Source organism: Opisthocomus hoazin, chromosome 27 (genome assembly GCF_030867145.1).
Source record: "Opisthocomus hoazin isolate bOpiHoa1 chromosome 27, bOpiHoa1.hap1, whole genome shotgun sequence".
Classification (NCBI taxonomy): domain Eukaryota; kingdom Metazoa; phylum Chordata; class Aves; order Opisthocomiformes; family Opisthocomidae; genus Opisthocomus; species Opisthocomus hoazin.
Genome location: NC_134440.1, coordinates 4,819,158 through 4,845,854, shown reverse-complemented (window position 1 = coordinate 4,845,854; position 26,697 = coordinate 4,819,158). Strand labels below are relative to the sequence as shown.

Below are 26,697 nucleotides of genomic sequence, written 5' to 3'. Positions count from 1 at the left end.
AACCACATTTAAGAACCCTTTCTTGGGAAACACTAAGCCAGTTTGCCAGAGGCTCCCTCCAGCAAGCTGGCAGAGCAGTGCACGGCTGCAGCCTCCGTCTGCAGAGAGACAGTGCTCTTGAGCAAGAAGGACGTTGCCTTGTCCCTCAGCCACCCCCTTGGTGAACACTATTATCATGCCTACACCAGCCAGTCATGTGAAACAGCTGCAGGCGGGTCTGGCAGCGCTGTCAACAGGAAGGGAATGCCCAACCGATCGGTCCGCACACGCCGGCGATGTCCAGGGCGCACATCACACGCTGTCCCTGCGTGGCTGGGTGGGAGAGTCACCTCCGGCAGACCCCCTCACGCAGCTTTGACCTCCACCAGACGATACGCAGAGAGGAGCTTTCAGACCCAAAGCAGCTCAATCACAGATCAGAGACCCACAGTCATCTCAGGGCTAGGAAGAAGCCTTTAGGGAGGGATTTGAAGCCCTTCAGCTCTTCCCCAGGGACAGCAGATGCAGCGGGAGACCATAAGATGTCACCTTTGGCCTCGAATAGCCAAGACACCCCCCACCCACGGATGGGGGAAAGCAGCAGAGACACAGCCCACCACTCTGGGCTTTCCCAGGGAGCTGGAAAAGCCCCGTGGGCGCAGCCGGGAGAACACAGCCAGGGGAACGCAGCCCCTCAGTAGGGAGGTTTTAGCCCCAGTGCTCCCCAGGGCCGGGAGCCAAGCGCTCTCCAGGCATGGAGCCATTTCTGAGGCCAGCCTCCACCCCTGGGGGGGCTGCAGGGGGCCACCCGAGGCGTGACCTCGGGGAGCCCCCGGCCCCAAGCCAAGCCACGAACCCCATCGACGCCTCCCTGCCAGCCCTGCCTTACCTGCCTCCTCCGCTCCCCGGTGCTGACAGGACGGGGAGCACTGGGCCTCGCCCCTGAATAAATACCCCCAGGGCCTGATGAGCAGCTGAGGGAGCCAATCGGGAGGCTGCAGGCGCTGGCCTGGCCAATGGGGAGTGGATGGCAGAGGGTGGGGTGGGAGGCGTGTGTGGGGCGGGGTGGGGGAGGCAGGTGAGGGGCCTGGGGGTCTGCAGGGACCCGATAGCTGTGGGGTGTGGGTGCTGCTGTTTGCCCCCCCCAGGAGGGACACTCGTGGTGGGGGGTCTCAGAGGGCCCGGTGGGAGGGTGTCCACTCTCAGGGGATCCTCCATCCCTGCCCCGGGCTGTGCCCCACAGCGGGGATGCCGCCTGGCATAGAATCACAGAATCCCAGCATGGCTGGGGGTTGGCAGGGCCCTCTGTGGGTCACCCAGCCCAACCCCCTGCCCAAGCAGGGTCACCCACAGCAGGCTGCACAGCACCGCGGCCAGGCGGGGCTGGAATATCTCCAGAGAAGGAGACTCCACAGCCTCCCTGGGCAGCCTGGGCCAGGGCTCCGTCACCCTCAGAGGGAAGAAGTTCTTCCTCGGGTTCAGCTGGAGCTTCCTCTGCTCCAGTTTGTGCCCGTTGCCCCTTGTCCTGTCGCTGGGCACCACTGAACAGAGTTTGGCCCCGTCCTCCTGACCCCCACCCTGCAGATATTTAGAGGCATTTCCAAGGTCCCCTCTCAGCCTTCTCTTCTCCAGGCTGAACAAGCCCAGCTCCCTCAGCCTCTCCTCGTAGGAGAGATGTTCCAGTCCCCTCCTCATCCTCGCAGCCCTCCGCTGGGCTCTCTCCAGTAGCTCCTCATCTTTCTTGAAGTGGGGAGCCCAGCACTGGACACCCCGCGTGGCGGGGTGCCGAGGGAACGTGGGCGCTGGAAGTCAGTGGAGACCTGCGCCGTGGTTGTGAAACGCGCTCAGCCCGTCAGCGTGTGGGCGCCGCGCCGGTTCCCATGCCCTCGCACGCCCCTTGGGCTAAATCTCTGAGCTGGACGATCCTGCTTGCCGCCATGTCGGCCCCAGACACGCAGCCCGGCTTTTGGGAGCCAAGAAAAGCCTAGACAGAGACCCAGCTATTCCTGCAAACCCTGCAGCAAAGCCCTGCTCACGAAGCTGTGTCTGTGCTCGTGGTGAAGCGGATTCGAGCGTGGGCCTTGTCCGGCATCCACAGTGGGGATGTGAATCACAGAATCACAGAATCACAGAATAGTAGGGGTTGGAAGGGACCTCTGTGGGTCATCTAGTCCAACCCCCCTGCCGAAGCAGGGTCACCTACAGCAGGCTGCACAGGACCTTGTCCAGGCGGGTCTTGAATATCTCCAGAGAAGGAGACTCCACAACCTCCCTGGGCAGCCTGTTCCAGTGCTCCGTCACCCTCAGAGGGAAGAAGTTCTTCCTCATGTTCAGACGGAAAACGCGTCCTGAGCCTGGGGTTAGGCTTAGCGCCGGAGCTGCTTGGAAAGAGGGTGTTGGGGCGGGAGTTCAGGCCCTGCTCCCCAGCTCAGGGGACCTGTTCCAGCAGGCAGCTTGTGCTTGGCTTTTTCCAAAGAGCGGCTGCGTTAGGAGCGAGTGCCGCGGCTGGGAAGTCCATGCGTGGGTGGTGGGGCTCAGCACGCCAGCGCCTGCCCTTGGGCTGCTCCTTGCGTGGCATCGCGGACATTGTCGAGAAGTCCCGGAGAAGCAGGATGTGGGGTCTGTCATGTGAAAACATCACTCAGCTGGGATGTTTTCTTGGCAAATCTCTCCTGCCCTGCAGCATGGGTGCTGTAACTACCCGAGGAGTAAGACATGCTCTACCGCTCTCAGCCCTTGCCTGGCTACAGCACACACGCGATGGTGAAACGCGCTGCCTCGCGAGTTCACCGCGGTTTTCAAGATAGGAGTCGCCTTTTATTTTTGTACTTGCAGGGGGCTCAGCAGTGCAGGACTCTGAGCCCAGCTGGGGGAAGCTTGGGCTCTTTAATAGCAATGACAACTAATAAAACTTTTAGTTGATACTTTGCTTTTCCATTTGTGCCTTTTCATCTTCAGATCTCAAGAACTGGTTTGAAACCATCAATTACGCTTCCTGTTGTCTGTTTGCAAGATCCGTGGGGGAGGAAACTGAGGCACAGGTAAGAATTATCTAGAGTCTTCTAAAGCTATTAAACTGATTGAGTCACTTTGTTTTTTGGCCGGTGAATGCAGGAGACCTCAGGTCCCATTTCTGTATTGCCCACAGTAAGCCATGAAGGCACTGGGAGCAGGAGGTTGTCAATGGTTTTTGAAAATGTGCTGTTAAGCTGACAAAAATGTAGACAATGATCACTTCTCAGGTTTGAGGTTAAAAGGAATCCCTCTCTTTACTTGAGTCAGGCTTAACATGGAGTCATTGGCTGAAAAGACCTCTGGAGGTCAGCTAGTCCAGCCTGCTGCTGGAGGCAGGACCATCAGCCATGCCGGGTCAGGTCAGCTGTGGGCTTTGTCTAGCTGAGTCTTTAAGAACCTTCGTAAAAGGGATGGAGATCTTGCACAGCCACTCTAGGTATTGGATCCAGTATTGTGCTGTGCTCCTAACGAAGAAGCAGTTCCTAATGTCCACTCTGAACTTCCCCAGCTGCAAATTGTGGCTTTTGCCTCTTGTTTTGCCATGTGCATGCTGAGAAGACATTTGTGCATTTATCTGTGTGACAGAAACTTCATATTCTAGCATCACCTGGGAACCTTTCTTCTAACAAACTCTCTCGCAGCGCATGGTCCCTCCTTTGATCTCTTTCCCTTCACAGGGTAAATTGCAGTTTTGAAGTGTTCGGTGTCTTATACTAAAGCTTAAGCTGATTAGCAGGTGTCACATGGTGGCTTTTGTAGGTTGGGATGTGTGTAGGGGAGGGAATGGGTGTTCTTGTCTGTCTTCCGAATATCTGATGAAATCTTTTTTTTTTTTTTTCGAGGAACCGGGAATCAAGAAACTAGTCCTATGTTTTTCTGAATCTTGGTCTGTATACGGACAGTGGCTGCGTCCCCAGGTAAAGTGTCGATGATGCAAACTGTCAGTTAGTTCATGGGTGTGCAGTGCCTGAGTGGGCCAGGCCGGTTGCGATGGTGATGGTGAAAGTCTCATGAGCCAGGTTATATTTCATCACCTAAGTGGGCAAACCAGCACCATCCGCGCGATCCACCTTCATGTGGCTTGCCATGTGGCACAGGCGAATGTAAGCAGAGGTGGCAAGTGGTTTGCTTGAGACAACATTGACAATTATAATTAGCGAGACAGTGTTTAATATCTAAAGTGCAGCTGTAGATTCTAGGTCAGAATACCAATGCTTGGAGCTCCTGCCCAGCGGCAGGCCTGCAGTGTCAGAACCCTGAAAATTTGGAGACTGCAGTTTCAGAGCAAAGGTTTGCATGATCATTTCTGTGATCGATGTTACTGTATAAACGCCACATATGCCAAGATAAAATCAGTTCAAAGAAGTTTGGTGGGTGTGGGAAGGGCGTAGGAGGAAGCAGAGAAACATGTTTGGGGAAGAGAAAGGGTGTTGCGTTGGCTGGAGTGAACGAGCCCTGTGGCACTGGGCAGCGCTTCCTACAAAAGGCGGCATCGCGTCAGGAACTGCAGCCTTTGTGCAAATGCTGCATCGTCAAGACGTGGGGCAGAACCCTTCTGGTGAGCCCCAGACGTGAGCCCTGTCTCCCTGTGCCTGCCAGCAGCCAGGAAATCCCGCTCCTCCGCAGCCCTGCTGCTAGCTCACAGCTCTCGTTTCAGCTGCGCCCCGGGGTCTGCGTGTGGACGAGGCCTCTCCAGTTACATGCTTCTCAGTTGTCCAAGTCCTGTTTGGGTTGCTGTTGAGAGGAAAGCGTGCCGGTACGTGGAGGATTTGGAGGACCAGGCCTTTATGTTGAGTTCCCGCTGTTAGGCACAATTCCTTTCCCCGCTCTGTGGTGCGTCGCAGCTCAGCCTCATCTCTTTGGGGACCAGAGGCCACATGTGACGCTGAAGCACCCCATCTGCCAGCGTTCATCTACTGCCACGGAAATGATCTCGTTCATCTTCCATGGCATTTACTCCATTAGTAACCTGCCATGATGCCGTGGTCACCTTCCCCGGGGCAGACACAGCACGAGAAAAGATGAATCAAGGGCAAGGCATGCGTTGCTTTGATTTCTGTTCCTCAGTTAAGCCAAACAAAGCCCTTGGGCTTCCAGCAAACTGCTTGACAAGCTCTGTAGTGCTGAGCTCAGGTGTTCCTCTTTCAGGAGCTGCAGCGTTGTGTTCTCTGGAGCCCACTGAGAGGACAAGTCATCCTGTGGTTTTTGCCATTCGTTGCTGTGCAAGGTCCACAAGATGTTTGCTGACAGTGGCATCTCTCTCCACCGCCCAGAGACTCTGCTTTCTCATGTTCCTGACCTCCTCTGCTCCACCGCTTCCCCTTGCTGGGATTGAGTGGTCTTTGGAGTAGCAGTGGCAGAAATAGTTTCAGCTGGTCATATCAACTCAAAGCGCTCTTTACCCCTCACGCTCCAGTGTCCTGTCAGCCGCAGCGGTTGTTGGTGCTCCTCACAGCAGCCTTGTCCAAGGCCACAGTCTGAAGGAACGCTGAGCATCCTTGGGATGGTCCTGCAGCGTGGGGTGTCTGGATCCAGAGCCGAGTGCTGGATGCAGGGCTGTGGCGGAAGGAGACTCCTTGCTGGATCCTGCCCTACACTACCCATCTGTTAGTCCCCTTCACCAGACTTTGCATGACGAGCTCCGAAAGCAATGGCCTTCAGAGTGCTGTGGCCTTCTGAAAACAGTTCTCCAGCGAGGTGCCAAAAGCTTCAGCCTATCACTTGCCTCCCAACCAACCCCCCTGGTCTATCCCAAGTCTTCAGGGCGCTTTGCTGGTTCAGGGCATGCTGGCATGCTGCAGCTCGCTGCTGCCCTCACCCTGCATCAGCAGAAGCAGGACTTGCCCGTCCCCTCCTGCCTGCCCCTCTGCCCCTGAGCATGTCCCAGCCCCTGCTTCCCCCCCAGCAGCTCACCCACCCTAGCATGAGCGCAGGCGGCCGCAGCTCAGGCAGGTTCCTGCCCTGAGCCCCAGACAGCTTGGCCCTCACTGTGGGGAGCAGCCTGACGGGTTCTTGGCCACTCTCCCAGTCTCCCAGTTCACCTTTCTGCTGGTTTTAAGGCCGCAGGCTGGTTTTCTACAAGCCTGTCTGCTCCTCCCTCTCCTGCCTAAGACCTCATACCATGCTGTCTGGGCATGCTAAATGTGTCCTCTCCATCTCAGGCCACTGCTGAGTCCCCTCCTCTCGCTTCCCCAGTAATCAGAATCACAGGCGTCCTTTGCACTCCCCAGTCTTGGAGTCTGGCTAGCTTCACCCCAATTATTTTGGAAATTGTAGGAGTATTAAGGAGGGAAGCATTTGTGCTGGACTCCAGCATCATCTCTTTCATTCTGGTCTTCCAGGAAGTGGTGAAGATCTCATCCAGGACAACTGCATGCAAAATAAATAACATGTTTTAAATGTATTTGCTTAACGTGTTGTCAATATTGTGCAGAGAGTGGTTTCACCAAGGCCAAATATGTTTTTCCCTGGGAAAATCTGAAGAATCAGAGAACCTCTTTGCTGAAACGACAGAGAAAAACTGCTTCTTGTTCAGCTTTCATCACCAAAGAGCCTTGCATGGAGGGAGAGGAAAACGAAATCTGGTGAGTTCCTGTTGCTGGATGCAGCATGACTCTGTATCATCCCAGGGCGTGCGGAAGCTTGCGCACACCCACAGAGACCACTTGACATTACGTATGGGCCCTGCCCGCTAACGTAGGGGAAAGTCTCTCACTTTGTTCAGCAAAGGGGTGGAAGTTCGTGGGTGGCGAGTAGTAGAAATTTAAGGCTCTAAATCAGAAGGTGAGAACTCTGCATGTCCCCAGCTCAAATCGTTTTGCTTTAGGACCAGTGCCTTCCTGCGCTGGTTTCCACATCTGGGCATTGATTTCCAAGCTCCGTGAAAAGCAAACTATTTATCTTAGAAAAGCTGGAAGATGGAATTAAGTTATTTGCACATCAAACACTGAGTTTTTATGAGGACATTCAGCTATTAGTGATGGGAGGCCACTAAGTAGCTAGCTGGGGCAGAGGGTCAGATCTTGGCATTTTTTCCGCCTGTCTCGGGTAGAGTAGTCTGTTTCCCTTACCTGGTCTTGCACGTGTTCTTCATGATTCGCAAGGGATCTTCTCTAGAACTGCATATGGCTGCTTCTCCATAGCTTCTCCATAGCTGCATCTTCTCTATAGCTTCTCCATAGCTGCACCTTCTCTATAGCTGGGATGATTTCAGAGCCACAGCAAGTCCCTCGGACACTGCAGATGTGGCCTCTTCAGCTGGTGAGCGTGGAGGGGAGCCAGGGCAGTTAGCTGAAGAAGTCAAAGGTGCATGTTCCTGAACCCAGCCAGCCTTCTGCCAGCTAAGCAACTTGCAGTGACCATGCCTGCTTTAAACATTCAGGGTGTTTGTACCTCTTGTGATGCTTCTTGTGGTTTTATGGGACCAACCCCCCCGCTATTTTTCCCAGAAACTGCTGTAAAAGCATTGTAAGGGCTGGACTATGAATTATGGTGACTGTACCAGGGAGACTGTGCTGCCTGCCCAAGGGTAAATCTGGCCCCCTTGGGAATCGAGAAGACCGGCTATCGATTCTTCTTCATCCAAGACTCGTTTTAATGCTGCTTATCAGCCAGTAGTTCTAATGTGTGTGTCCCAACTTTTGTTTCTCCTCAAACGTTGTGCCAAAGCTTCACTTTGAACAGTATTACCACAGGCTGGGATGCTGCTGGAATTTTGCCTTGCTGACTGCATCTTTTTACAGATGAGTTCAACAATGCTGTAAGTTTTCGTAGACTGAACTGGATATCCCTGCTGGCAGGGGAACCGAGATATTGTTTCCTCACAGCATGGGGCATTTACCAGATGGCAGAACAGTGTTTTCAATCAGAACTGTAACTCCAAAGAAAAGAAATGCCTCAAACAGTCTGAAAGAGAGGAAACTAAAACTCATCAGCCTCTTCAATAACTGCAGTAGAACAAAATCATGTTCTTTTTTCTGACCGTCTGTGGAAACCTGAATCTCCCAGGGCTTTATCTCACTGGCACCAACTTCTCTGTAAGCTACTCTGGCAATGTTCTCATTTTAGTAGAAGAGAGGACCTTAAAAGGAGAGCATATATAATTTAACTTCTAATGAAATCAATGTTCCACTACGAGAATGATCTAGAATTGATCCTTAAGTGATTTGTAGACCCAGCTGAACAGTGTGTAGGATGCAGCACGGTTTTTGCAGTGTGTGGGTTCACTGAATGAGTAGAAGTTTCTCTAGAAAGTGGGCTTCTCATTTTGTAACTCTGATGGTTCCAGGGATGCTGCTAGTCCTACCCAGCAGCTGGCTGGAGCCTTTTCCTTGAACAGTCGGTGGCTTACAGTAAGCCTGCGCTCCCTGCGCTGTGCTGGGGACTGCCCAGGGTGAATGCACAGAGGTTTATTGCAGAGATATACATACATATATGTAGTCCTTAAATGGGCAGGAGATGGGACCCCAATGGGGCACATGGTGGGGTGAAATGCAAGGCAGTGAGGTGCTATCAGAAACATATTAAGCATCCGAGTGTCAAAAAGTTGACCTGAATAGCTGACTCTCCAAATACACAGCCTTGTGCGGCAGCTTAGTGGGACACAGCGCTCACGGACAGAACGGTCAGGTCTGTATCTCAAAGTGGCTTTTTTAGAGCTCCTTATGGCACTTCTAGAGAGATGTAAGGGATGCTGAAAAACAGTCTGGAAGAGGGTGGTAAAAGTCTGTCGTTAAACTGTCCTGCATCTGAAGTCATGAGGGATGGGGGTTCTCCCCTCCTCTGGAAGTGGGATTTACGTGGGTGACAGAATATGGGTCCAGCTGCGCTGGTGAGCAGCACTGATTTGAGCTTTCGGCTAGGACATCCAAACCCCGGATGCTTTAGATGTGCGACCTGTCCTTAGCCAGGGGAAAACAGTTTTTCCAATTCTCAGCCTTTCCCCCTGCTCCCTGCCAGGTCTGTAACTGCGAGAACCCTGGCAGGCTGCGGGAAGGGTAGGTCAAGGTTAAGACTCTGGTGCATCTACAGGGGGGAAAAAACGACCTTCTGGCGAGGTGAAGCCTTCAGCCCTGGGAGGAAATGAAGCCTGACTGCTGCGGGTCGCAGGTCAGATTCAAGGCTTTTGTGCGGCGACACATGCCCAACCTCTGGTACTAACCTAATCCAGGCCAGTGACTTTCAACCCGCGCTCTGCGGCTTCACCGAGGGCTCCCCAACAGGTCCGAGGGAAGGAGGGGAAGAAGGCCGAGGCGCCCGCCGCTCCGGAGGCGTTCGTGTGCCGCGGGCATTCTCTACAGCGAATCGGGAGGGGGGGTTGGGTGGGTGCTGCATCCCTCCGATGTTGTATTTTTTAATGCGAGAGGTTAGCTCTGCCGGTGCGGGGCGGGTATAACACGGGAAATACTGGTTTGCGTTGCTCTTCAGGGCGCCTCGTGTTCCCTTTGTCCGGAGCGGCAGGGCCGCGGCTCGGCGGCAGCTTGCAGTGTTGGTGGAGCTATTCCGGCAGCGCCGAACCCGCCGCCATTGCCGCCGTCCCACCCCAGGGTCTCTGCCTCCCAACCGCCGGTTTTCGTGCTTTTATCCTTCTTTTGAAGCCGATTCTTCTCAGAAACCTCTTGGTAATCCCCCGCTTACAGTTTACCCCATCCGATGGCCGTCTGAAGCAACCGTTACCATTTTTAATTTCCTCGTAGCGTTGGTAGCTTGGGGGGAAAACACCCTCCCGGAGCAGCCCTTTTTGTCGGCTGACGCAGCCACGCGCTCGGCCCAGCCGTGTCACCCAGGCCACGTTTTCCCGAGCGGGGCCGTACGCCAGCCCCAGAAGTGAGCGTGAGCTAACGGCCCCGGGAGTTAGAGGCCTCTTGCGGATTATTCGGATTATTCGGATTATTCGGATTATTCCGATTATTCGGGTTATTCGCATCCCAGCAGGGCCCCGAGCTCCCCGGGAGGGACGGGACCCCTCGGGTGAGGAGGAGCAGCGGGAGGGCGGCTGGTGGAACGCGGGGACGATGCGGGGCCCGGTTTTTAGGACAATAATGGGCGCCGTGGCTCCGGAGGGGCGAGGGGCTCTCCCGGCGAGCTGGGGGGGGGAGGACAGCGGAGCGGGGTCCCCGGGCCGGGCTGCTCGCCGGGGATCCCCGGTGCGAGGAGGACGCGGGGAGGATGCGGAGGTGCGGGGAGCGCCGGTTCCCCCCCCCCAACATCCCCCCCCCCGCCCCGCGCCGTCCCGGGAGGTGGCGGCGGCCCCGCCCCCCCCGCTCGTTCCCGCCAGCGGCGGCCAATGGGCGGGCGCCCGCCGCGCACGGGGCTTTTCCGCGCCAAACTCCAAAGCCCGGGGAGAGCGCGGGCGGCACCGGGCTCCAGCACCGCCACGCCGGTGAGTCCGGGCCGGGGGGAGGGCGGAGGGGTTCCCCCCCTCCCCGCGTCGGTGCGGGGAGCGGCGAGGACCCACTCCGCGGTCCCCGAGCCGGTGACAGCTGCCGGGGCAGGGTGCGCGGGGCTCCCCGCGGGGTGAGCGCTCCGGTGACGGTTGGCGGGACGCCTCGCGCGAGGGCTGTGGCAGCGGGACCGACACCCCCCCCCCCCCCCCCCGAAGCGGGACCATGGTGGGGGGCGGTGGGACCGGGAGGGGGAGCGACTGGCGGTGGCGGGGCCCGGCATCTCCCCGCTTGGCTTTCGGGGCTGATGCGGGCGGGGCTGGCGGCGCCCGGGACCGGCTGCGGGGGGCGGCCGCTGACACCCCACCCCCCCCGTTTTTTTTTCCGCGGTCGGAACGAAAGCGATCCCCCGTCCCACCCCGTGTGGGGCTGCGGCCGCCGGTCCCGGTGCCCTCCGCAGCGCGATGGGCGGGGGCTGTGTCCGTGTACCCCCCCTACCCCCCCCAGCGGGGAGCTCCCACCGGGCCGCGGTGGGAGGGCGGGGGCCGCTGGCTGGTGACGGCCCCTTTAAGACCGCCCGCTCCTATTTAGCTTCATTTACATAATCGCGCGAGATTTGGCCGGCGGGCCGCGGAGGGCGGGGGGAGCGTTTCAATTGTGGCGCGAGATACAGTTGGCGCGCGCCGCCCGCCCGCGAGGCGGCCGAGAGACACGGGCGCAACAAAAGCCGTTAGGCTCTGCTCGGGAAAGGCGGGACTAAGCCACCGACAACCAATCGAGGTTGGAACCGGCCGGGTTATCGACCAATAGGGCGGGGAAGAGGGTCCGGCGGGGGCGGGCCGGCCGGCTGGCTGGCGGGCCGGGGCGGCGCGGTGGGTTTGGAGCGGTCTCGGCGATCCCGGTTGCCCGGCGGGCCGGACTCGTCGGATCCCGTTTATTAAAGGCGGTTCGTTCTCTGCCGGGTGCGAACAGGACCGGCGCCATGTGGATCCAGGTACGGACCATGGACGGGAAGGAGACCCACCGCGTGGATTCTCTTTCCAAACTCACCAAGGTGGAAGGGCTGCGGCTGCGGATACATGAGGTTTTCGGTGTGGAACCCCAACGGCAACGGCTCTTCTACCGCGGCAAGCAGGTACCGGCGGGACGGGGGGACGTTTGACAGCACCAGCCCCTCACTATCGGGGGGGGGCGGTGGCCCGCAGCTGCCTCAGCGGCTGCGGGCCCCCCCCCCCCCCCGCCGCCGCCCCCCCCCCTGAAATTTGTCCCCCTTTTCTGAGGAGGGATATTTTAATTTATTTATTTTTTTCCCCTGGCGTGGACGCGGGATGGTTTGCTGCCATCTAGTGACTCCGGCCCTGCCCGAGCCGGGGGTCTGCGAGGAGAGGGGTCAGCCAGGCAGCGGCCTGCTTTTCTACCTGGTGGTGTTGGGTTTTTATTTTTCTTTTTTTCCCCTCATTATTTTATATCTAGCGTCTTCTCAGCGAAAGTCTCTGAAATCACAGGGGTTTGGTGGTCTGGCGCTTCCAGTTTTCGAGCCTGGTGGGTTTTACCGCTCTGGAAGCCGTCAAGATCCCGTTTTCCCGTTTTTCTTGGGGGATTTGGAAGAGCAGCGCGTGATTTTTAAGCTCTTCTGCTCTCGTATCAAAATCTCATTGGGCGCAGAACTTGCTCGAGCGGCTCAGGGGTAGATTATATCCTCGGCGGTGTGTTTCCCATCGCGGTCCTACAACTGTTTTCTTCTACGTGAGTCAATACTTGCATCTAAACTAATTCTGAAAGCGGCTGAGGCTGTTCGCAAACACCTTTTCTGCACCCTGCGTAGCACCGCGCTGCCAAACCTTCACGGTAAAGAAACTGTGGAACTGGGGGATGCTCGTTCAAAGAAATTCATTTCAGAAATAGCGGGCTGCTTCAGGCGGCAGCTGGAATACTGCGAGAGGGGTGGGGTTAGATGATTTCTTCCAGTCGTTTTTTTCCGCTTTTCCCTCCATTTTGGGATGACTGGAGCTAGCTGTACCCTACAGTCAGCAGGTGTGACTGGGATGTGGAAATACACCGGGGCTAGCTTTAACCTAACGCGCTTGGGTACCAGTAGGAGTAAAAAAAAGAGGCTTGTAGGAATATATAGCATCTCTGAAGGGCTTGTGTCACCTTGGCTCTGTGTTAGTGTAGATTTGGGTGCAGTAATTGCCCATTTGTGGTTTAGATCAGGTGATAACGGAGAATTCATCCAGGGCAGGTACCAACTGTCAGTCTTACTTACACTGAAGTCTGTGCAGATAACCAAGGTTAAAGAGATTTTCAGTAGAAGTGATCACTTTTTTTTCAGTAAGGATGCGCTTGCCTTACACAGATAATTCCTCTTGGTGTGTTTCCCGTAGTTATTAGTTTAGGCGTGGTTTTAGACAGAAACATTTGTCCAGCGTGATCTAACCTCTCTTAGTCATCGTCCCCTGCTGCGCCCATTCGTGCTGTGTCTGGCTTTTTGGCTCCTTGGAAATGTTCAAATTCTTAGTAGCTAAAATTTTTAAATGGTGTTAGGTTTTCCTGCCTGTTAATTAAAAAACCTGCATCCTTTGTTAGAGGTGCATCTCCAGATGCTGGCGCTTCTTTCAGGCTCTCCTTTGAACTCCTGCGGTTTCGTGTCCTCGTGGTGTTCTCTGCTCTTCCATTGCTGTTTGCACCTGTTCCTTGTGCTCCTCGGTGAGAAGTGCTGTTGGTAATGATATCATAGCTGTGGTGTTGCCTCTTCGTTAAGAAGAAACAACTGATTTCTGGTTTTGCTCTTGTGTATCTGGATGAGTTTTTCATCTCTAAACCAGAAAAAGTCCAGATCACTTCCTGTACAGTCAGATTTCCAGGGATTGTTCCGTAGCCATTTTATGCCATAAATCAGAATTGAATTATCATAGTGATTCCTGTGAAGTGTAAATTCTTGTGGTTTTGCTCTGTTTCCCCCTGATAGAGAACAAAGCTCTGGGGATTGCTTTTTCTGGTGGTTTGGACTGGAAGGGGATGATCATTTCCTGTATAATTTCTTAGTCAGACCTTAAATATGTGATGGGGCTTGTCTAAACTTCTAACTGCAATGTGGTCTCGAGTATTACATTTTAACTCTAAAATGGTAGCGCTCCTCTGAGTTCTTGAAAGGTAATTGAGAGACATGTTTGGTCCTCTGTACTGCTTTTACTTTTTGCCGGGGTAGGATCTTGGTTTGACTACATATGGTGCCAGACTCGCAAAATAAACTCTTAAAATTAGAAAGGGTGTGAAATTAGGACATGCCTGGCTGCGTTAAAAAGTGATTGGGTAGTTTCGAGTTGAATTGAATCTTTTTTTGATTTTACTTTTAATGGAAAAATTGTGCACTTGCCCAGAGAGAAGCAGATGATTAACTCTTTGGCTTCTACTTAGTGCTGCATTTAACAGAGCGATGTTGTAACGATAATCTGGAACATACGCAGTTACACTATGAAGACCAGTCTGCGTTAATGTTCGTGTCGCGTGTCGCGGGATGCATGTGAAATAAGGAAGAAAGAGCTTCCTCGCGAGTTTGTAGGCAATGTGGAATTATCTTTAAATCCTGTTAGGAATGTCGGGGATACGTAGTTTTTTAAGTCCTCCTTCCCAGAATTGCTGTTTCTGGGGAACGTGCTGCAAACCTTTTCAGATCTCCTAGAACACCGTGGCTTAATCTGGGTAGCAAGGCTACCGCAGCGTGGAAGTCTTGGTAGCTTTCTTCCAGCTTGTAGAGTCCGTTGAAAAAAGAACATTTTAAATAGTAAGAATAACAACCTATAAAGAACTGGGATGCTGAAGAACTGCCAAGTTCCTTGATTGTTGATGGTTTCCGAGCAATGTGGTCTTTCTTGGTGCATAGAGACAATTACAGCATGATGGGTGGTTTTGAATTGGGAAACCTCCGTTGAACGAGATGACCAGATTATTTTGATGCTTTCCCTGTAGATGGAAGACGGTCACTCCCTTTTCGATTACAGTGTTGGACTGAATGATATTGTTCAACTCTTGGTCAGACAAAGCCCAGCAGTGCTTCCTGCTGTTAGTAAGGAAAAGGATTCTGAACTCTCCGACACGGACTCTGGCTGTGGCTCAGGCCAAAGTGAATCTGACAAAAGCTCTCACAATGGAGAAGGTACCATGGAGCTGAAGGAACAGCCCAGCACAGCAGCGCAGCCCGACTGGACTGACCCGGGATTTGGCCTCTATAAGGTGAGTCGTTAAGAAAATGAGATTACTTAAAACCGCACTTCGGGGGGCGATTGTTTCTCTGTAGTTCAGAATTTCTGAGAATCTTTCATGCCCGGTTGTGTGGGTGTTTTCTTTTTTTCTTAAACCCTCCAAGAACAAACAAAAAAAATGCCAGCCAACCCACAAACCAATTAAATGCAACATATCTTATTTTTCATTTTATCCTTTTAAATAAAGCTACAGTACATTAATTGACTGAAAAAAAAAAAAAAAAGGCATTCAGAGTGCCTGTTTTGATTTAAAAAAATCTTCCCAAATCTTCCCAATATTTTTGCTTGGAGTCACTGCATTTGTTGAAGCTGAAACTTTCTTGAATGAACAAAAGAAAATCTCAACCAGCTGTTCAGAACCATTTTACTTGTCTGTTTCAATGGGTTTTATTACAGATCTAGTGATGTCTTTGCCAGCCTATGAGCAAGACAATTCTGAAAGTCTGTTGGAGACTAGCTAGTAATGGTTTATGCTAGATAAGAAAGCTGTTTGTACATGTGTCGGTGTAGAACGGATGTTTAGCCTTAGAGGTTCAACCGGAGAAGGCTGTAGGGGGGCACAACACGATCAGAAGGCAAAGGAAATACCAATTTTTAAGATGATCTGTTAAATGTCTAGATAATGGTGAAGTTCTTGAGATGGTTAAATCTTCAGGTGGACTTGGAAGTTAACCCCTAATTTGAAAATCCGTTTGGGTGAGCTGTGTACTCTGCTTTGTGTGTAGATCAATGACTTGGTCGATGCTCGAGATACGAATATGGGAGCATGGTTTGAAGCCCAGGTTGTAAATGTAACCAGAAGAAAACCTGCAAATGAATCGGCTGACAGCTGCACAGATCCTGATCAGCCGACAACCATTCCCGAAGAAGATGTAATATACCACGTGAAATATGAAGAGTGAGTTTTGCTACCTTCTTGGCTAATAAAGTCATTTGGATCATGATGTTGATGTGAAATTTTATTGTAGAGATCCATAAGGAAAACCAGAACCAGGCTGACACAGCAGTTACATTACTGAGCCCTGTTAACTGCAGGTTTGTCTTGCAGCCGGAATTCCAACTGCGATTCCGGTGGGCTGGAATCATTATTTTGGGAGTACAGAATGCCGTTATCGAAGTTTCAAATGGGACACAATTGTAACAGAGTTAGACTGCCCGATTCTGGCTGTGTCTGTGGGGGAAAAGGCGATTTTATTCTTGATGATATTCTTGTGTGTTGCGCAGCATCGATTCTTAAATCGACCTGTCTGGGTAAAATCTGACGCTTACAACAACTTGCGATGTTGAATCTGCTTTTTTCTTTTCTGTCCCTCCATGCCTCCCTTCTACTTGAAGTTATCCAGAGAATGGAGTTGTAGAATTGAGTTCGAATGACGTACGGGCTCGTGCACGGACTATTTTGAAGTGGCACCAGCTAGAAGTGGGACAGGTGGTGATGGTCAACTATAATCCCGATGAACCAAAAGAGCGAGGGTTTTGGTACGATGCGGAGATTCTACAAAAAAGGGAAACAAAAATGATCAAGGAACTAAATGCAAAGATATTGCTTGGGTAAGTGAATTCCTAACGCGGAACAAATTGAATTCCCAAACTCCGCTTAAGCTTTCATGAGATCTGAGTGACTCTGAAAAAAAAAAACCCAATGTAACAAAAATGGTGCAACAGGAGTGCTGGGGAGAGATGAGAAGCTGGAACTGTCCCTTTTAGGTGATTGACTTTGTCATAGCGCGCTTCTGGTTAACTTCCACTGGAGGAACCGCAGGGCATGCCGATCTGTGGGCTCCTGGAATGCTGGGAGCGTGTGGAGCCCCGTGTTCACTAAGAGGCGAAGAATTATTTACTATGATAACTGTCCATAGTGGTTTTACAGAAACTTCAGAGCAAGGGTTTGTGCTAGATACAATAACGTAGGCTGAACTCTCACTTTTTAAAGATTATGATAAATTGCTCTAATTCTTTCCTAAAGGAGAAAATGAGCCTACATATAAGGGATTCTAGACTTCAGGGGAAAAAAGTGTTTATTTTTTAATAGGTTCAGACAAGTTTCAACAGGGTTGCCAGAATATTCCTCCTTTTTCCTCACGCTACAGTGATTTTGACTTTTTAACTACAAAATATGAGAAGAGTTAGCATGAAATATATTCTGGGGGGAGAACAGTCAGTAATAAGAATTTGACTGCTCCAAGTGCCTGGATTCGCATTGAGACGAGGCGGGGTACGCTCTAATTGCGTGACAATGGTTTGATTCGTGGTGGTGCTGTCACGCCGCTGTCCCACATCGGGTGATGCTACAACAGGTTTCTCGTGATACAGGACTGAGACCAGCGCAGTCTGCATTACCGATGTGCGTGCACAGCTGTGAATTCACGCTGTATGGTACTTTCAAAGTCTGATTTTTTTTTTTTTTTTACTTTTATCAACTTAAAGGGATGCTGGTGATTCCTTGAATGACTGCAGAATTACATTAGTGGATGAAATTTACAAAATTGAAGAACCAGGCAGTGCTTGTCCACTTAGTGCCAGTCCATTAAAACGTGAGTCTGTCTTGCATGTCTCAGTCTTGCCTTGTGATATTCTGCTAATTGTCTTTGCGAGGGTCAAAGGTCTATGAGTTCCAAGAGCCTTGTTGTTGTGACTCCTTTGACCTTTTCCAGTGTATGTTGACACTTTCTGGAGTCTGAAGCATCGACTGTGTTTGCTTTTTGCTAACAGGACAAAATGGACCTGTGTGTAAAGCTTGTAAGGACAACCCGAACAAGACCTGCAGAGTCTGTGCTTGCCATATCTGTGGAGGTAAACAAGATCCAGATAAACAGCTAATGTGTGATGAGTGTGATATGGCTTTCCACATCTACTGCCTCAACCCTCCCCTTAGTAGTATACCAGATGATGAGGATTGGTAAGTTTTAAGTATGTGTGTGGGATATTGCAATTACCATCTAATTAGGAGCAGAAAGTGAGGTCTAGGGCTTCATGCTGCCCTGAAGTGGCAATATTGTGACCATACGAGGAGAAGAGGTGTTTCTGTAGGTTTTTTGTGTGTGTTTTGTTTTTTTTTTTTTTAAATAGGACTTCATAGCTTTTCTTGAGCATCAGTTTAGTGAGAGTGTGCTTTAAACCAGTGGCTTTCAAACTTTTCTCCCGAGTTTTGGCATATATAGGCTTATTCAAAGAGAAGTGAAGCTACCTATAAACCGAATGCAAACCTGATGCCAGGAGGCTTAACTTGTATAATGATTTTTATGGGTCGCTTACAGGTAGCCCACAGGCCCCATCACCATATTAGGCTGGTGATATATGCTGTTTTATATATGAAATATATATGGTGATAGAACTAGATAGTGAAATATATCTATCTGTGTACATAAAGATAGTGAAATATACTGTTTTACTCCTTGTGTCCTGTTTCAGCATTTTGTACAATGATTTTGTGATACAGCTGATTTCCTGACACATCTGCAGTGGCTTAGAAGATTGTGTAAGGACAGGTCTAATTCCAGTATGGAGAGTTGTGTCCTGTCTAGTTTCACATGGGGAAATTGTAATGTAACTTGGTATGTTTGGAGGAAATGATCTTTTAATTGAAGCCTTTGCTACTGGCTAATCTTCATTGACTGGCATCTTTAGGTATTGCCCTGAATGTCGAAATGATACAAGCGAGGTGGTTTTAGCAGGAGAGAAATTAAAAGAAAGTAAAAAGAAACAAAAGATGGCATCTGCTAATTCGTCCTCGCGGAGAGACTGGGGCAAGGTCAGTTCAAAAGCCGTTTTATTTTGAAGAATAGCATGTGTTAGTTCCTTCTAATTCTTGGCTGATCGGTCTTGCTCTGTGGAACAGGGTATGGCATGTGTTGGTCGCACAAAGGAATGTACCATTGTCCCCTCGAACCACTATGGACCGATTCCTGGGATTCCGGTGGGCACCATGTGGAAGTTCAGAGTTCAGGTACGAAGCTGAATCCTGGCCTGAGCCACTGTAGGGAAAAATGGGAACGATCCAGCTCTTACGAGAAGCCTGAAACAGTTAATCTTGGAGTGTATGTCACTGGATATGTAAGTGCAGAAAGGAAAGAATTCTGGCTTTGTCTAGATCAAGTGTTCCATAACTAATGCTGCATTGTCTAGGCATTTTAAGTGGTGGTTTCTTTTTTTTTCCTTCGGTGCTTTTTTGGTGACTAAAAACCCCAAACCAAACGTATTTGTTCCCAGTAGTTTGTCCTGGAGATGTGTAGTATCTCCCACTTGTTCTGCTGGTAAGGGTCTCTCTCAAGTATCTAGATATATTAAACAGAAGGTTTTCTCATCTGTTAGAAAGCTGGGGAGGAAAAAGCACTGAACTATCCAGATCTTGTTTTCAAGTATTAGATGGAGGTTGCTATTGCAAATCTTTCAAAACCAAGCCGCTTATACAAGCATTTAATTTTAATACCTGCATTAGCCTAAAATTACTGGAGCTTTTTAATAAGAGAAAGATACAAATTTCTAAATATCCATGTGTTCAGTTTACTGAAATACTCAACAGCTTATTTTTTAAAAGGATTTTTCTTTTTCTTTCCTCTACCTGGAGCTTTTTGGACGATAGTGGTAAGAACACAGTTTCACCCTGTAATGTATGCAAAACAAATCTGAAACAGTACTGTTAGTTAATTGAGTTCCAAGACCAACAGGTAGTCGTATTGGTCGCAGCCCGCTGACAGCAGTTGCCCAGCAGACTTTCTTTTCTTCCCAGGTGAGCGAATCCGGTGTTCACAGGCCCCACGTGGCAGGTATACACGGCAGAAGTAACGATGGCGCCTATTCCTTAGTTCTGGCAGGGGGCTATGAAGACGACATAGTAAGTTCATCTTGATTATGTATGCGTGAGAACCAATCTACCTTGCAGTTAAAACAAAGACTTAGCCTTACGTTTTACACTCTATATCAGACATTTCCCCATCCTGACAATACTTCTCTTCTACAGAAGAAAACTATCCAGTAAGATGCGCCAGTCTGAGAAGCAGGATCATATAAATTCAGTTTAATACCCATATGTCAGCTTTTAATCTAGGAGTCCTTAGCTGCCTTTTCAGGGTGTCCATTGCATCCACAGTTAGAACAGAGTCTCGTGGTACGTGCTGCCAGATCTTCATGTGTCACGGGAGCGTTCAGAACAAAACTAGGGGCACAAGTTCTGCTGCTGAATATACCTCATGGTTCTGGTAGCCAAGCCTAACCCTTGCTGGGCTGTACCAGGCTCTGCTGCTTTCTTCTTGCAGATCACCGGTGCACTACTAGCCTTTACCCCGAATACCTGTTAGAACTCGGGTAAAACAGGTGGCCACGAGTCTCAGTAGCTATTCCAAGTTGTAATTCTGACTGCAAGGTCACGTAGCAGTGTACATACCGAGGCGCAAGTTACATTATGCTTATCTGGAACTTGGCCCTGTTAAGGTGTGTAACAAGGCAACAGTTGTCACCCCAACTCTCCTCTCTTGGCAGTATAAGGCAGCACCACAGACTGAGTCGAGGAGCTTAAACAGAAGAGGCATCTTTCCTTTTTTGAGAATACTGTGTTAAAGCTACTTGATTAAAAGACTCTTCTGCTTTTATTGAGTTCTTTTTGTGAATGTGTCGAAACCATCCGTATACGTTTCAGGATCATGGAAATTCCTTCACATATACAGGGAGCGGAGGGCGTGATCTTTCTGGAAACAAACGCACAGCAGAACAGTCTTGTGATCAAAAACTCACCAATATGAACAGGTCGGCAACATTCGCGCTCCATTCCTAACCTTGGTAGCTGGCAGTCTGTCAACCTGAAAAACTGTTTGTCCTGTCTGTATCAGAAGAAACTGGCTAAGTGGAAAAACTGTCAAAATGAAGTTTCGACTGTGTTGTAGGATGCAGACCAGCTGCACAATGGACATGCTTCTTATAGTATGCTATAAATGAAACTATTGTAAATGGTATTAGTCTCGCATTTAATATTGACTGAAACTTAAAGAAGAGAGTAATAAATAAGCGCAGAAGTTTTCATACTCTCTCCTGAAGACCTTTGCAGTGTGAGTCACCTTGGGAGACCAGATCATTGGTAATTCTGAACTGTTGCTCTGACAAGTAAGTGTGGACTCAAGTGGAAGAGGTGGTCCACGCAATTACGGTAGGGTAATGGGATGAATAATAAGTGTATTTAAAATGTTGTCCCCAGTCAGGAGGCTCAGTTACTGTCTCCCAGAGTTCTTGGTGTTATACTAGATACTTGAAAATGTTACTATTTAAGACAAACAAACAAAAGCCAGGCTATGCCCTTCTTTTCTTGGAAGGGATTCAGAAGGGGCTCCTTCTGTATCTGCAGAGGTGTAGTTTCCAGTTTTTTGGTAGCCATTGCTGTGGTTCAGCACAACGCCAGTACGCTGCGACTCTTAGTATTGTACTGAACTGTATCAATGTGTTGCTCTGAGTGCAATAGCATAGTTTAAATTTATTACTTCTTAGTAGCTGGTTTACCATGCAGTCTTTGAGGTTTTTATCCTCCCTCTGATTCTGAGGAGTTCTGCCCGGTAAATATAGGTAAGTGGATTTGACTTTCTCTTGCAGAGCTCTGGCTCTGAACTGCAGTGCCCCCATCAACGACAAAAATGGAGCTGAAGCCAAGGACTGGAGAGCTGGGAAGCCGGTCCGAGTGGTGAGGAATGTAAAAGGAGGCAAACATAGCAAATACGCTCCCGTAGAAGGGAACAGATATGATGGCATATATAAGGTAAGAGGAATTGGCATTGGCGTACTGAATTAGGGGAAGATAATTTGGTTATGGCCAAGGGGGTTTTGTAGTGTATAATGGACTTGCATCTGACTTTTTTAGGTTGTGAAATACTGGCCTGAGACAGGGAAATCCGGATTTTTAGTGTGGCGTTACTTACTTAGGAGGGACGATGAAGAACCTGCTCCTTGGACCAAAGAAGGAAAGGACAGGATGAAGAAGCTTGGCCTAACAATGCAGGTACACTTCTGGCACATCATCGTGTTTCCCTTGGCCAATGAACATGATGGATAGTAGGTTTTTTTTTCTATTACACTTTCTTACTGCGGACGATCCTTGCGTAAGAACCAAGACAACCCCCTTTTAGACAGAGGGGGACACAAGTGCTTTCAGTCTTGTGGCTTGTTTTCTTTTTACGTCGGGAGGCTGAATGGACAAAATTCACTTTCTTGTATAGAGTTTCTATAGCTGAATAAATACTTCGTAAGCGCAGGGATCAGCTCCTTAAAATAGAGAACCCCCGGAGCAGTTCTCCAGAGGTCATCTTTCTGACCTGTCGTAGACCTGTACGTCTATGAACCGGCATGTTTGCATTGGACGCTTTGTGTTTTGTGTTTTCCTGTAGTATCCTGAAGGGTATTTGGAAGCTGTTGCAAACAAAGATAAGGAAAAAGAAAATAATGGAGATGATGAGTTTGATACCCTGGGGAAAGGAAAGAGGAAAAGGAAATCAGCAGGTTTGTGGAGTAGGCAAGTGGATGTAGAACGCCTTGTAGGTTTTTGTGCATTTTACCTAGTTACTCTTTTCTGGTTGCTTTTTGTTTGTTTGTTTAAAAAGTCATTGTGTTTTCTTTCAGGTGGAGAGCAAAAACTCGTTACCTCTCCTACAGGGACTCCAAAGAAAACTAAAGTTGAGCCATACAAGCTGACACCTCAGCAAAAATCTCTGATAAAAAGTGATGAAGTCAATGAAAAACTGTGGAATGAAGTACTAGAAGCTCTCAAAGATGGACCGGTAAATAAAGCGACAACTAACTAGCGTACTGTCCCTAGACACAAACCCCTTGGCTGCATTCAAGAAACGGCCTCAGACCTATAGTTTTTCTTTCTTAGTCTATACATCCACAGCAGAACTTTAAAGCACTGTAGCTGGCATCAGGAAGAAGTGTAAGAACTTGTTAATGTGACTATTTCTTTCCGTGTTGAGCTTTGTAGAAAAACATTCTCTGTCTAAAGTAATCCCGTGCGTTTAAGGTGGGGGGATTTTCTGGCTGTGTCTTTCGGAGGGTAGGAGAAATAACTTGATTCAAACGTTCCCTTTACAGAAATTTCTAAACAAAGTTGAAGAGGCCTTCTTGTGTATTTGCTGTCAGGAGGTTGTGTTTCGGCCAGTCACGACCGTGTGCCAGCACAACGTCTGCAAGGTGGGCAGTCGATCTCGCTCCTCTGTCGAGTTCCCTTGAGCCAACGAGCCTTGAGCTGACTTGTTTAGTGGTGAGAGAGGTGGGGGTCTATGCAGGCTTGGGTTTTTTTTTGCCAATAGTTAGTCTTTTAGCATGAGTCAGGTTTATATCTTAAAACTTTAAGATTGGATGGAAGTTCTTTGGTGTAGAGAAGTCTGTGCTGTAAAGAAAGTTCCACTGTTGCATTGCTGCTATCTGATTCTCTTAAAAGGTGATGAGGGCTTCTCTGGGGGCTCGGTGACCCTGCTGGGTGACGCGGATCGACTCGGCAGTGTTACAGAGTGCATGGGGTTTGGTTTTGGGTTTTGAGGAGGGATGGGAAGGGTCTTGGCAGAAGCTCCAACAGACTTTTAACAGCTGCAGGGGAATTGTTCATCTTCAGAAACGTACCTGAATGACACATCTCTGCCGTGTACCTGACTACTGTGTCCGTGACTAATACGCTCTGCTGAAGTGCGCGTGCTGTTATCGCACGTAGCGAAGGAAGCTTTCTCCCCAGCTGCCAGCCTTGCATCACTCTCGGCCCTGCTCAGCTCTCATGGACTAGGCTGTAAAAGGAATCGCATTCTCTCCTGGGGGGGGTGTTGTAGAATAAGCTAAACGGCACATTTTTCTGAACCAATTATTATTTTATCCTCCACCAGGATTGTTTGGATAGATCCTTCAAAGCCGATGTGTACAGTTGTCCAGCCTGCCGCTACGATCTTGGCAAAAATTACACCATGCAAGTGAACGAAACACTGCAGACCATTCTAACTCAGCTCTTTCCTGGATACGGCAATGGACGGTGATTCTGTAAAGCACTTCTAATTTTCTTTTGTTCAAACTTATAAATGGGTTTTCAATGGGCTTAATTTAAAAAAAAGAGAAGTAGTCTGTGTTCTCCCGGACCCATAAAAAAGTTTAAAGTCTTCCTTGTTTTTAAAAAAAACGATGAACTTCAAGGAATATCCTTTTGTATGTTCGTGGGGTTTGTTTTTTGTTCCAAATGTTGACCTTTGCATTTTCCCCCGCCCCCTCAGCCTCAAAACTGCCGTTCATCAGCACAGAATTATTTTTTTCAATGGACTTAAAAAGTGCTTCCGGTAAGGCTGCTAATGATTATGAAAGTTCTCAGAGTGCCCCCTCTTTTTTACTTTTTATTTTCTTAATTAAAAAAAAAAATGGCTTGGTTGCTAGAACAATCTGTAACGTTTGGGGATTTGGCCATAACGGTAGACTTGTGCATCACCCTGGCAGCATTTTGATGCTCAGTTTGTACAAGATGGTTCCTGGCTTACGATCTTTTTACCACAAGTGAATATTTGCTAGTGGTTTTTTTGGAAAAAAAAGAACGTGTTTTTTATACATTTGACAAACCTATCAAAAGCCATTTCCTGATAATTTTGTATATCAAAAAAAAGAAAGCTGCTTGCGAATAGCCAAGTAGTTGGAGCAATATGAAGTACTACCTCAGCTGGACTTCTTTCTTACTAGGAACTATTTGTTCAGCCAGGTGCTGTCCTCTATCCAGAAATGCCATTGTGGAATATACTAAAGCCATTCTTAAGTGCCTTTTGTCCTTTGCTGGAAGACTGGGCTCTCAATCACCAGATATATGTATTTCTCATAAGCACTGAATTGTTGAATTTTGCCAGCCGGATTTTGTACTTTGGGTAAAACAGAACACTGTAGCTGCGTATGATTAGCACGGATCTGCAGACTTTCAGGTTTCCTCCTAACGCTAGGTGTATTATGGTAACATGAGTATTTTTTTTCTTTGTTTCGCTGCGTTTCTACCTGGAAATGGAGAATAACCAATTCTGACTTTTTTATGAACGATTTTGTTTATTGTACATGACACCGAGAAGGCTTGCTTTTGTGAGTGAATTGTCTTTTTCTACCATTACCAAAGTTTGCAGTTTAATACCTCAACAAGACAGGGATGTTTCTAATCACACTTTACTGCAGACAGACTGGAACAAATGTGCCTATTTTTGGTTTTCTTAACTCCTACCGTTCTTAAAATTATAATGTTAATATGTTAGGGAAAAAAGTTTTATAGGTTTTTTGCTGAATTTGTCAATTTTTTGTACAATGTGCAAGTTGAAGTTCTCAAAATAAATATCTTTTCAGATGAAAGTGGTGACTGTTTGCCTTTCGTTCTTTTTCATCTGAAGCAGATTTCCAGTGCTTATGCAGGAATTTGTATTTATGTTCCGTTACGCTAAGCCTTGTATTTTCTAGGGCCTCTTATTTTCATTATGATTTTTCACTACAAAGAAATTGGGGAAAATACTAATTTGATATTCTTGTCTTCAAAATATTTGTTTCTAGGCACTAGTGAAAGGCATATGTTATGTTCAACTAAAAAACCAAAGATTCCCCAAATCTCCCTCTTTTTGGGGCAGAACTCCTGTGCATTTCCACAGTACTGAACTCCAAAGATCAGCTGGCAGTGGACTTGCCTGTGCGTTTAACGAACGGCAGGGCTGCCATGTCGGGCGTCGTATTGGAGGTGTTCACAGCGAGTCGGGTGAGCGTCTCCCTCGAGTTACTGACACAGAGAGATAAAAACTGAGGTTTTCTTAAACAAATGCAGATGAAGTCAATGAAGAAAACGCACAGGCATTTAAGATGTTGGAAACGCAAGCAGTGATACTGCGCAACTGCTGCTTCATCTGCCCTCTTTATTTGAAGGTAAGTGTTGACATGAAATGCTTTCCATTTCAGGTATTTGAATTTGATTGACAATGTCCTTTTACTTTTTAGTCTATATTGTGATGAGACGAATTTGGGGTGAGTGGGCAAAACTGAGGGAGCGCGTGTGTATTTAAATTGAAAGAACATATTGCAGTGACTTCCCCGGGGTAGTGGCTGTGGTGTTATTTGGAAGTTGGCAGGCACACTTTATTTTCCTAGAGAGGTTTCGGTGTACTGTTCTGAGTTTTGGTGTTTGTTTGGCATGAATTGGAATTTCTCTGCAAATTAGATGCTTTGTAATTTGAAGCTTGCAGATCTCAGCGTGAAGCTCTGTGAGGAAAATTCCTGTGCTGGGAAGAGAGCTGGTGCGTGGCTCTGGAGCGGAAGGGGAGGGTGATTTCATGGCAGAGATCGGTAGCAGGACCATGCTTCATTGTGTGCATTTGTGTTGTGAATTCTGGATGACATAGCCAATGCTAAAGTGTTTTGTGGATCAGGAATGGTGAAGCAATAACAACGTTACAAAAAAAACCCCACCCCCCCCAAGGATCTTTATTCTATTTTGGGAATTCTCATCTCGCTTCCCCGCAGGCGCACGGGATCGATGGCCTGCACGGTTTAGTGAAGTACAAATTAAAAAATGCCCCCGTGTTGTTCGTGGTCCTGTACGTGCAGCCAGTTTGGGGCTGGGGCTCGGCGCTGGTGCGTGCCCTGACCCGGGCCGCGGACTGCCAGGGGGAGCCAAGTCGGGTCCCCGGGCAGGGGCAGGCCCCCCGCCATGGCCCCCCCACCAGCTCCCTGTGACAGCACGGCGCTGTGAGGGGAAACCGGGCTGGAGCGGGGGGACATCCCGCTGCTTCTCAGGAATAAACCGGGGGGGGGGGGGGAGAGGCTGCTTGGTGCCCTCTCCGCAGCTCAGAAACTTTTTTCCACAACCTTGAGGCAGTGGGGCCTACCAGGCGCTGAGCCACCACCCCGCTCTTCTCCTCTTCCTCTGCCCCGTGCGCTGCGGGGGTGCTCGGGGGCTGAGGGGGGCCGGGCAGCGGGGAGCCAGGGGCTGGCGCAGCGAAAGTGGGTGTGCCGCCACTGCCCCCCGCCCCGGGCTTCTCAGGGGCAGAGCCCCCGCCCCGCGGACCGCAGCTCGGCCCTGCCTCGGGGTGCGGCACCGGGGCATG

At 49.4% G+C, this 26,697-nt stretch overlaps 1 protein-coding gene across 1 annotated transcript; it reads left to right on the top strand.

Annotated features, from left to right (window-relative positions):
* The first annotated feature begins 6,564 nt into the window (after positions 1–6,564).
* Positions 6,565–24,863, top strand: UHRF1 (ubiquitin like with PHD and ring finger domains 1). The gene is made up of 17 exons (XM_075444313.1): positions 6,565–6,578; positions 11,349–11,511; positions 14,346–14,609; positions 15,364–15,536; positions 15,974–16,189; positions 17,066–17,172; positions 17,351–17,537; positions 18,266–18,389; positions 18,477–18,584; positions 19,368–19,472; positions 20,274–20,380; positions 21,215–21,377; positions 21,480–21,617; positions 22,003–22,114; positions 22,235–22,392; positions 22,703–22,801; positions 23,485–24,863. The coding sequence occupies exons 2-17, from the start codon at positions 11,359–11,361 to the stop codon at positions 23,629–23,631; spliced, it is 2,361 nt and encodes a 786-aa protein (XP_075300428.1). The 5' UTR covers positions 6,565–6,578; positions 11,349–11,358; the 3' UTR covers positions 23,632–24,863.
* The last annotated feature ends 1,834 nt before the right edge of the window (positions 24,864–26,697 follow it).